This window comes from Triticum dicoccoides, chromosome 6B, assembly GCF_002162155.2.
Source record: "Triticum dicoccoides isolate Atlit2015 ecotype Zavitan chromosome 6B, WEW_v2.0, whole genome shotgun sequence".
NCBI lineage: Eukaryota > Viridiplantae > Streptophyta > Magnoliopsida > Poales > Poaceae > Triticum > Triticum dicoccoides.
In genome coordinates, this window is record NC_041391.1 from 397,655,442 (window position 1) to 397,666,309 (window position 10,868).

At 42.6% G+C, this 10,868-nt stretch overlaps 1 protein-coding gene and 2 long non-coding RNA genes across 3 annotated transcripts; 1 reads left to right on the top strand and 2 right to left on the bottom strand.

Moving 5' to 3' along the window:
* Positions 1-488: 488 nt before the first annotated feature.
* LOC119322628 lies at positions 489-1,027 on the bottom strand. Its single transcript, XR_005155727.1, has 3 exons — positions 904-1,027; positions 673-776; positions 489-562 (listed from the first exon to the last, which is right to left on the bottom strand). It is a non-coding gene; the product is annotated as an uncharacterized LOC119322628 (long non-coding RNA).
* A 2,332-nt stretch (positions 1,028-3,359) lies between these two features.
* Positions 3,360-4,258, bottom strand: LOC119321163. The gene is made up of 3 exons (XM_037594970.1): positions 3,788-4,258; positions 3,506-3,676; positions 3,360-3,428 (listed from the first exon to the last, which is right to left on the bottom strand). The coding sequence occupies exons 1-3, from the start codon at positions 4,256-4,258 to the stop codon at positions 3,360-3,362; spliced, it is 711 nt and encodes a 236-aa protein (XP_037450867.1).
* Positions 4,259-6,137: 1,879 nt separating this feature from the next.
* On the top strand, positions 6,138-7,540 carry LOC119322454. The gene is made up of 4 exons (XR_005155623.1): positions 6,138-6,284; positions 6,395-6,473; positions 6,644-6,770; positions 7,366-7,540. It is a non-coding gene; the product is annotated as an uncharacterized LOC119322454 (long non-coding RNA).
* Positions 7,541-10,868: the final 3,328 nt, after the last annotated feature.

A 10,868-nucleotide genomic window follows, 5' to 3' on the forward strand; every position in this document is an offset into this window, starting at 1 on the left:
ACCGGCAAAACAATAAACGGGTGTCAATGCATGATCATGTTGGCAAAGCAGAAAGATCACATCCATTAAAGAACGGGAGAAGTGCTTCATCCAAAGAGATCAAGTTATCATCGGTTTACATACCAAAAAAAGAACACATATGTTTACCGAAGGTATCATTAGGGTACATACGAACGCGCACTACTCTAATACTATCAGAACGTTGCCACCTCAGACATGATTCTAGACCTAACGAAAGAAAACGAGCTTGATCGTCTTGAACCCTCCCGCAAATTAAGCCGCCAACTCTTCATTGAATGCCCGCTCCATTGGGGCATTGTTCATTGGGTGAGTGCAAAGGTTGTGCACCACATCCATGCGGTATCGCGCCACTTCTTCCTGTAAAAAATGAATGAAAAAAATTAAGCAAGTATGATACTAATTATTCTTGTGTTGCATGAGTATTGAAAAAAAGGAAAGTAGATTGCAACAAAATGACAAAGAAATTACCTGATTGAACTCTTTCATTGACTTCCCATCAAAGTTCTCCACATATTTGAGCCCGAAAAAGCCACAATCACATCTGTGAGATTAAAAAAAATTCTCCTTCATATTTCCGATGCATAGTTGAAACAAGCAAGAATGTTGAAAATGGAACACATGATTGAAGCAAAATTCAAAAAGAAAACTCACAGGTTATCTTGCTTTGGGTAATCCTCTAGGTCAACACGGGCGAAGGATCCAACATCGACATTGAATTGGCTGTACTCTTGTGCGAGGGCTGCAAAGTTTGTGATCTACCACCAAGAAACACGCACAAAAGTTTGAAAAAAAGGATAAGGTGTGTGAAGATGACAACATGGCATTTATGTAGATGAAGCAAAATTCAAACAGAAATTCTAAAAAAAGAGAGCATGAGCCTACCAGGTTATTTGCTTGCTTCTTCAAAGGAGATTGTTTTCCTTTTGAATGGATTGAGTCAAATACATTCCACTGCTTGTATAGCAAGTTTGCGCAAACAATTATCCAGTGCTTATCATGAACAATTGTGAAAAAAGCTGGAAAGCACAAGAGAAATGCAAAAGGGGTACTCAGACACATGTAACTGATGTGCAAAAAAGCTTCCAACATCAATTAGAGTTGCTACATGTGTTTCAAACAGATGTTGTCAACATCAATAATAATTGCTACATATGTTTCGAAAGAAATGCTACATCATTGGATCATATTTTCAAAGTATTTGTGGTGCGAAACAAAAGTAGGCTCTCTGGAAACTTACGAGGTCATATTTATTCGCCTTGAACTTTGTCACAGCCCTTTCAAGCTCGGGTATGAGTTTTGCTGGTTGGAAGGTTGTTGGGTCTTGTTTTAGTAGCATCTACTTGAAGGATACAACAAAATGGTTAGTGTGTGTTGCAACAAAAAATGTGAAGAAAAAAGGAATGAAGCATTGCTTGTTTCTGCAAAAACTTACCCCCGCGTGGACTGAGAACATGTATTTCTTCCGATTCGTACCACTTGCTGCACGTGATGTCATGTTGTTCATCTCGATACATAGGGACATAACCTCATCATTCATATCCCCACGAGGCTTGAAGCATACCAGGAATTTCTTGTATCCAATGTAAAATCCACCCATCTTGATGAAAGGTGTCCTGTTACCATAGATGCAACCAAATGAATCATTTGTTTCGAGCAGAAAATAAAAATAAAAAACAGAAAGCAACAAGAGATAGGGCTTAGGTAGCTCACACTTGTTCATTGGCATGTGATCTCCTCAATGGTTTCCCATGCTTTACATACTTCTCATACATGGCTGCAGCTGCATCAACCTTTTGCTTCTTTGCCTTGGTATTTTTTACCGCTGGAACTTTGGCCATCCTCTTCTTCCTAGTGTTCTTGTCATGTGTGCTAGGGCCACTGCTTGCCTCAACAAAATGCTCTTCTGTAGCGACCATATTAGGAGCTGCAGCAAGCAACAAAAAATGGATGAGTTTTGCAAGGGATTGTACAAAAGAGAATTTGATGCAATCACACATATGTAGCAAAAAAAATGACATGGAGAAAAACAAAAAGAAATGATGCAGGAGGAAGGAAGCATACTTGGGCTGTCATCATCGTCTGAAACAGGGAACACGGGGATGTTTTCAAATATGGGGCTGACTGTGCTTTTCTTGGTTATAGGCTCATCCGTGCAATGCATCATCTCGTAGTCTTCGGAGCCCTTTGGGAACAACTCACATGATGGCTCGTCGTCCCAAATGCCAGCTGTCGCACTCCTGGGTGCATCATAGAAGAGTGGGGGGCTGTGAGGTGAGACGTTCCCTTCCATCTCGAAACTCACTCGTTGTTGCTCACGAGTTTCAGCAGCCTCGGTTGCTACTTGTTGCTTCAATCCGGTGACTTCATCCTTGTTAATGCTAGGTGTTGTACCTTCAGCTTGAGCTTGAGCACCAATGCCATCATTTGCAGCTTTAGCATCATTCTCTTTTCCGCGACATTCGTCCATGATAGGTGCTTCGAAGGAGAAGTTGGGCTCACTGGTAGCTGTGACGGCGTCTCCAACATCGCGAAGGAGGGCAGCCATCCGGCTGCACTGCAATCCCTTTAAACACTGTCCAAACTTGCCTACAACATCATCCACCTCCGCTGCAAAAATACCCTTGTGCTTGTCGTAAAGCATTTGAAACTGAGTTGGTACCTACAACAAGCCAATTATTGTACATTTTAGTCACATGTGTGGATGTAAAAAAACACAAATGTGGGTGTGGCACATTAGAGGTATGGATGGAGCGAGAAAACAAGTAGGTATGCTACTGTGTTACTATGTATCAGATAAAGAGTGTGATTGTAGCAATTTACTGTCATGTATGTAGGTGGCAGATTTATTATATGGATGTAGCAAAACTATAACATGGATGAAGCAAAAACAGAAGGTAGTTGTAGCACACTAGACACATGGATGTAGCAAAAAAAAGCCTAGTAGGTATGAACTTAAACCACATATGAAGCAAAAACAGAACATGGTTGTAGCACATCAAAATGAAGGATGCAGCAAAATAAATATACACTTGCAACTTGATATAACAAAAAATAATGTGAAGCCTAAACAGGAAATGAAAATGTACCCTTAGATCTTGCATGCTAGGGAATGATTGCTGCAGCCACTCGTTCAGCGATGATGATAGGTGTGGTTCAGCATCAACATTTTGTTGAGCCTCGTTTGATTGAGAGTTCTTTGCTTGATTTTCAGCACCTTGAACTTGGCTTCCTTGGCCACTAGGTGCTTCAGCACCACCTCCCTGCCCACTAGCTGCTTCAGCACCAACCTCCTGTCCCACAAGTTGTGCTGCATAGGGGGTGTTGCACAAACTCCGGATCTAGGAAAACAAAACATGAGTGGCGGAAATAAGAAGGCTGCCATAAACTAATTGGAAAAGCAAAGATTGCTACATGCAAATTCAGTGAGCAAAAAACAGGGGGGTGTTAATACTCCATTGACAAAGGCGGGATGTAGCAAAATTACATGGGTGTGTTTCCCGTAGAAAGGTTGGATAAGAGTGAGCTTGTTCTTGTCAACTTTATCCAGCCACTCAAAATCCTTTTGGCAAACAAAACGTATCCTCGGCACGGAATAATCAATAGCATGCTCATTTGGGAGGCCAGCCGGGATATCAACATGATCCATGTATATGATCTGCATGGGATGGAAAAAGGACATTAGCCAACAAAAAAACATAAAAGTCATGAAGGTTTCATGCAGCAAAGGAAAAAAGATGGAGGTATTTCATAATGTTGCATTGCATACCGCTAACATGGGGAGGCATGAAGCAATCTGGAACTCTTTTTCTGCGTTTGCTTGCATCCTCTTCTTCTCTTGAAAGACTCCAACCTCCTCCATCGCTCGTGCCAACAAGTGCTCATCCCAAGCGAACTCATGCACCAAAGACATATCTTCCAAGGAAGCAAGATACTCAAGGTTCACCATATTGCCCGTGCCTGGGCACAAAACTGTTGACAACGCAAGGAGTGCCCAAGTCCTATTTATCATATCCACGTCCTCCTCACTGCAACTAGTGAGCAACTTGACAACATGGGCGATTGGAGCCCTGTTCCCCTCCTTGTAAATGTTGCGAAGATCATGTTCATCACTCTTCTTTAGAAGCTTCACGGGTCTATCACCGGATGGCACGTTGAAAATCCTTTTCACCATAAGCTTGCTGAAGGTGATAGATTTGTTCTTGTGTTTGAACTCAGAGAGTACGTGATTCGTGTTCATCGCAACAAACTCAATGAGCTCATGGGGCACCTTGAAAGGCCGGATGTCCAACAAGTCTCCAAACGGTCCCTCCCTTATGATTCTCTGTTTTTCCGGTGATATTTGCTTCCCAATCTGAGCCAGCCTTTTTGAGTTAAACCTTGACTTAAAGCCACATAGATTGCCTTTCTTCTTAATCTTCTTCTTAGCCTTCTTACTCCCCTCATTCTCACCAGAGTTACCTGCAACATCTACAAAAAAGGAAAAAACACAAGTCAAAAAAACCATAAAACCATACCATCAGAAGCTAGGAAGAAACATACATGAACACCTAAAAAAATCTGACAAACGTATGAATTCAGGAATGTTGGGTTGCGCAGCAGAACGAGTAGTGATTCATTGGCAAAAAATATATATAGTGTATATCAGACCAAAGCACAAAATAAGACCAAAGTTATAGGGAGAACAAATAAGACCAGACAAAATAATGTACTTATATTTCTAGTGTTCTACTACAGAATGTTGTAGACTGAACAACATTAGTCAGCTCTTTTCATGTAGATTGTGCTCTTGCCTTATCGAATCCCAAATCCAACTTCCCACAAAAAAGGTACATAATGCCAGCACGTGTATTTCCGTAACCAAACACCGGCTAATGATTAAGAAAACGAGTAAGGACCATTATCTGCCAAGCTTGATTCAAACTATATTCTCTCCCCAATCTACATTCAGACTGCTGCACTAAATTCACCAAACTTGTACAATTCGATTATACTGAAGTGTAGCTTCCCCTTTTTGCAATGTTTGAAATCTCAAAAATGTCACCATTGCAACAGAGAATCAGCGACGAGAATAATTTTGGACAGAAAGAACTTAATCATGCAACCCCGCTGGTTCTTATTACTAGCAATTCAAGCTCTTCTGTCAATGAAAATTAACCAGGGATATACTAGTGCAGTGGCACGGGGATTTTTCTTCTGGCCAACCACTGGGTAGGGCCTAAGCAAAACATCTAAGAACTTTTTGGCCAGGGGTTGGTTCAGATTTTTTATTGTTTCCACAAGTCTGTTTCCAGAGTCATACCCAAATCCACCAAATCTAATGAATCTTTTAGTAGTTGCTCGTATGACTGAAACAAGAATTTGCAATACTACACTGTGGACAAGCAAAAGCTACGACAGTTCTACGCCGGCACCAGATCAGATCGGCAACCATGATTCACCGCCGCGCCAACTCCCTCTGCCCACGGGAACCCCACCCCGGCCCCTGCCTCTGTCCGCGCGAACGCCACCCCGACTCCTCCCTGGACCCGCGGGAACGCCACCCCGCCGCCTCCCTCGACCGCGGAAACGCCACCCCGCCGCCTCCCTCGACCGCGAAAACGCCATCCTCGTCCGCGCCGGTGCCGGCGGCGGCCCGCGGCTAGCGACGCCCTAACCCTAAATCCAACGGGGGAGGGGGGAGAAACAACGAAAATGGAAAGCATTTGGGCTCGAGTTACCATCGGGGGGAGCCATAGATGGCCGGAGAATGGAGATCCGCCCTGGGCCGACGCCGTCGCCCTGCGCGAACAAGCACGTCGCCCGCGGTCGCCCTGCTCGAAACGAAGGATAGATCGGATGCAGCAAAAATGACTTTGAAAGGGATAACTACGAGCGCGTTAAGAAAAAAAACGGTAACACGTGGCGCAACGGTGTCCTTGGATCAAAAAGAGATCGTACGCACGGGGCGCGACCGGCGCAACGGTTCGGCCGGCGCCCCGGCCACAAACACTTCCCTTCTTTTATATATCTCTCTCTCTCTTGCCCCCAGACGACACGAACCCCACGCAGCGATGAACACAGCAGAACACAACCTCCTCTAGGGTTTGCGGTCGCCGTCGGGTGTAGGTCGGCGGCGATGGCGGGGAAAGGGCAAGATCACAAGATGGTGAATCTAGAAGATGGGTGGAACTTCATCATGAAGAAGGGCATCAAAAATCTCATGAGCATCCTCGAGGGCAAGCTGGAGCCGCAGTTCAACTCCAAGGATTCACATTGCTCTACACGTAAGTCACATCCGTCCCAGCCTCTCTCCGACCATGCGTAGGCTATGCTCGACTCGATCTGATCTGGTGCTCATCTTGGTGCCTGCCATTTGTCTCTTTTTGTGGCCCAGCTCGCAAAAGACTCAGCACTACTCGCAACAGCTCTACGACAAGTACCATCTGTCCTTCAAAGAGTATATCCGGGCCATGGTGAGCTGATTCTTTCTCCTGCTAATGCGTACATGTTGTGTCATGTGTTCAGATTATCCATTACTTTGTCTTTGTATGCGTATCTATTTTTTAGAACCGTGTATGTGTATCTGTTGATTCTCTGCTGCAATGAATCAAACATGCATCTGATTGTGTTTTGGTTTCTACAGTCCTATCATTTCAGTTTTGCGTCGGCCAAGATAGGAGTTTTGCAAGGCAATTAACTGATGCACTTCTAGGCACAACAATTTGTAAATCTCTTGAATTAAGAACGCCGCCAACATCTTGCTTGACTCGGTAAGTCACCCATAACTTCAGACTTTCTCCTAAGAAAAGAAGCAATTTTCGAATGTCTCTTTCATTTGGGAACTGTAGTAATGGTTACTAACAAAAGGGACGACAATACTTGACACCTCTTACACTGGAATTACTGTAAAAGTCTCTGTCAATAGAAAGATAGTTTGATCTTGAAACTTACTTTCAGATCTTTAGCTTTTGGCCAGGTGTTTCATCCAATATGGCATGCTTCTGAACTTAGCTAGCTCAGGTCGTTATGGGCAGCTGTGACCACCTGACTGGAACTCTCAAGATTCTTGGATGAAGGGCAAACCTGGAAAATCTTATGTCCCAGCCTCACCATCCAACCAACCAAGATACGTTTTAGCCGTCATTGTCAAGTTCACATAAACACCTATAGATTGGTAATTCACGAACAGCTATACAACTACAGTGCAGCTTTAAACAGATGTTACAAACTCATTAAGTAATGGGCACACAAGGAGACACATGATTGACTTCATAATACCATTCTCGGAATGAATCTCGCGATCAACTTTTATGCCACACCCCCATCATCGACCTTGATGGCTAATACGGTTGCCGGTGTCTCCAGGTCCCCCATGCAGCAGGGTAACTGACATCTGCAGCGTTGAGCCAAGCACCATGGATGCAGTCTCATATGTGAATGGCTTCTTTACCTTTCTTTAGTATTTCTGGTGCTGACTTATCATCGTCTTTTTCTGGTTGAAGGTCTTCATCATAGCATATTAAACGTTACATTGGATAGATACGTGGTTACTAATGGAATAATTTTCTTTCGCATGGTTTTTCATTTGTGTTATACTGTTATCCATTAGTTTGCATCTTAATAATGGCATTCTGTTTGTTTTTCAGACTTTCTCACCAGTTTCCATGTGTGTGGCAACATTTTTTTGTCCCCCGTAGTTATTCTGTTCTAGAAGATAGTTAATGAATCACTTGCAGTTTAATGATACTCCAAAGATAAGAAGTTGTTAACCTCAAGGAACAAGATAATCGCACATACATGGATCCAACATCCAAACTTATCCTCTTCGCATTCGTCTATATCTATGCCAATTCTGGTGCACTCTTTTCATGTATATTAAAGCAAGTGGCGTTACCACTTACCACTGAAAGACTTCTCATTTCAAATTCTTTATCTTTTTTTAACACTCAAATTCTTTGTATTAATTATTAAGGCTACTGTTACTACTGGATGCAAGCAATGCTTTTGTATGCACAACATCTGAAAGACATTTACACCACAAAATGGAAATGTTTTGATGCACCAGAAATTCACTATTTTTCTTTACACGGTTTATTTCTCCATGTTACAAATTTAGCAAAAAAAATAATATCCCGCGGCAACACGCGGGGAATCATCTAGTTAACATAACCACACAAACCTGTTGTGCTACAGAAATAACATGTAAACACAAAGGAAACTGGACTTACGATTGGTAAGTAGATGTACTGAAAAACATTCAAAAGATGAACTAAAAACAATTGAAGCTCTTCAAAAGCATTCAGGAGAGATAACAAGAAACCAAAACGCAGGGGGGGGGGGGTGACATAGTTACTTGAATCAGGCCATAAGGACTATAACCAAAACTATCACTATAAGTAGATGTTTTTTTGTAGGTTTTTGGGAATGAGAATTCCTTTTTTTGCAATTATATAAAAGTTTAAAAATGTGTACTACCAATAACAATTGTTTATACTGCACATGTCCATAAATATTAGCTTTTTATTTGGCAACAAAGAAATATCAAAAAGGATATTTCATTTCTTATAAGCATATCAACAAACAGGTTGATAGCAGCAGGAATAGAACAAGTTCTTACCATCGGGGACCTTCCCACTTGCGCGATCTGACGTCCACTCATGCGAGTATAACTGAAGGACACACCATCGGGGACCTGCCCACTGTGCGAGATCGAACTGAACCCGTTCGTGATGCCAAGGCCGACTAAACTTATGGTCTCTCGAGATCTGAACTGATTGTGTTACAAGTAAACACAAAAATTCAAACGAGCTCATGTGAGTACATGTTAAAAGGATAAGTGAGTTCATGTATATTAATTGGAGAAGTTCAAACAGAAACTTTTTTAAGAAAAATGTACTTTTTTGCTATAACAACTATAGTCGTCTTGCCGACCCTGTATATTTAACTGGTTAAAAAGATAATCAAGTTCATGTATATTAAGAGGAGAAGTTCAAAAAGAAACTTTTAATAACAACTACATTCATCTTGCCACCCATTCAGCTTTTGCTTTGCAAAATCCACACATTTAAAAAGTTTGTACTGGCGTGGGGAAGCCTCGGTTCTTTGACAAAAACTCTCATGTTCTTTGACAGTTTTAATTTTGTTTGAACTTACTAGTTTCCCGGTTTTGAACCTATAGAATTTTATACCCCAAACTTGTATTGGTTTCTTTAATTTCTATGGAACAAAAACCGAAGGAGTCCGGACTCAAGAATTATACAAAAGAGCGAAACCATAGTGTGAACTTATCTGAGTCTTTTGTCGAACGGAGGAGATGAGGTGATGGAGGAGCAAAACCTGACTCCTTGAATATACAGTAGTTGTGTTGTCAATACTTCTTTTGAGTACTAATTTCTGAACATTCCCAGTAGTAATACATGTATTGTGCGATACACAATTCTGTCATTGAGCAAGTTAGTTTAGAAAATTTGGAGATACTACATAACAATAGAAAGCTGATTTCTTGAATATACAGGAGTCTGGACTCACGGAATAAGCTCAGAACCATATGGCGTTAGGCAACAAACATTCATAGTCTTTGAACTAAAACTAATCAAGAAATTGAACTGAGTGTTTCATATCACTCTATAGCACACCAATGCGTATGCACAGCCAGTAGTGAAAAATGTGCATCGGGAGTAGCTACCATCTATCGTCAGTGGCGTGCACCACCAACAGAGAAACTAGCAGCAACGTGCAGGAGCGAGTGGCCGGTGGCCGTTATGGCTAGAGAGAAAGAAGGGGAAATGGAATTATGCGGCCGTTCAAGTGGGACTGACAGGAGGCGAGGGTTTTTCTTTGCTGAACTAATAGACCTTTTTTTGTCTAGTGAACAAAATATAATGCAAAACCTTACTGTTTTGTTTTTAACACACACATCAAACTACGCATTGTATTGTTTTGCATTTCATTTTGAACTGATGCAAATGTTTTTTATGCACCTAGACCTACAGATGCGACTGAACTTAAGGTCACTTAGGAAAACTGTGCAAAACGGGAGAGATAGGCATGCAAACGATGTATGCTCCAAACTGTTGTATCTTGGTCAGACCTAACAGAGAATTTTAACAACACACACACGAACTGACAAGTGTACGATTCAAAATTCCATACAGAGGACAAGCCAACATATAAAATTAGGAGACAACTATTTTTTTGAACATTCATGATGAATTTTACCCCACATATTTTGTACTTCACATAGTAGGTAAGTGTGCATACTGGACATCCACACGTACAAAGATCATGGATAGAGTAGTACAGCAGAACAAAAGAGAAACATGAAAAAAAAATGTGAACGTTTGTTGTAGGCATTCCAACAAACACACTGAGGGCAATAAAACAAAATCACAACAATAAAAATCATGGCTTTCTTCTCCCTTTTGTTCAGTTTCCCTGAATCAAAACCTCAACATCACCACAACATCACGCAGCATCAGCAGAGGAAGCATCAACATCATGCAAGAGAGAAGAGAGAAATCAGAGGAGAGCAGCACCGTGCACATGTTCGAGGGAAGTTGTGTGGAGGCCTACTAGGTGCCGGGGTGGGGGCCAGCTCGGGGACAGCAAGTCCGACCGTTCGAGGTAGAGGTGCGCGGCAGTTCAAGGGTGCACGCCCAGCCGCAGTATTCTGCCGCTATTGGTCTGCCACGTTTACCAGGAGGTCGACGGGGGCCGTGAGGATGAGTCTGGGAGCGTTGCCGGTGCATGAGTATGGGAGCAGCGCTGGTGGCTGGGCGAGGCGGCGCCGGTGGCTGGTCGGGGGCAGTGCCTGTGACTGGGTCGAGGGGCGACGCTGGAGGATGGGTCGAGGGACGGCGCACGGCGGG

Coding starts and splice junctions, on each gene's coding strand:
- LOC119321163 (XM_037594970.1), bottom strand. CDS start 4,258: ATGAACACGAATCACGTACTCTCTGAGTTCAAACACAAGAACAAATCT. Junction 3,677..3,787: donor CATGCCTCCCCATGTTAGCG/GTATGCAATGCA, acceptor CATCCCATGCAG/ATCATATACATGGATCATGT. Junction 3,429..3,505: donor TCTACGGGAAACACACCCAT/GTAATTTTGCTA, acceptor ATTTGCATGTAG/CAATCTTTGCTTTTCCAATT.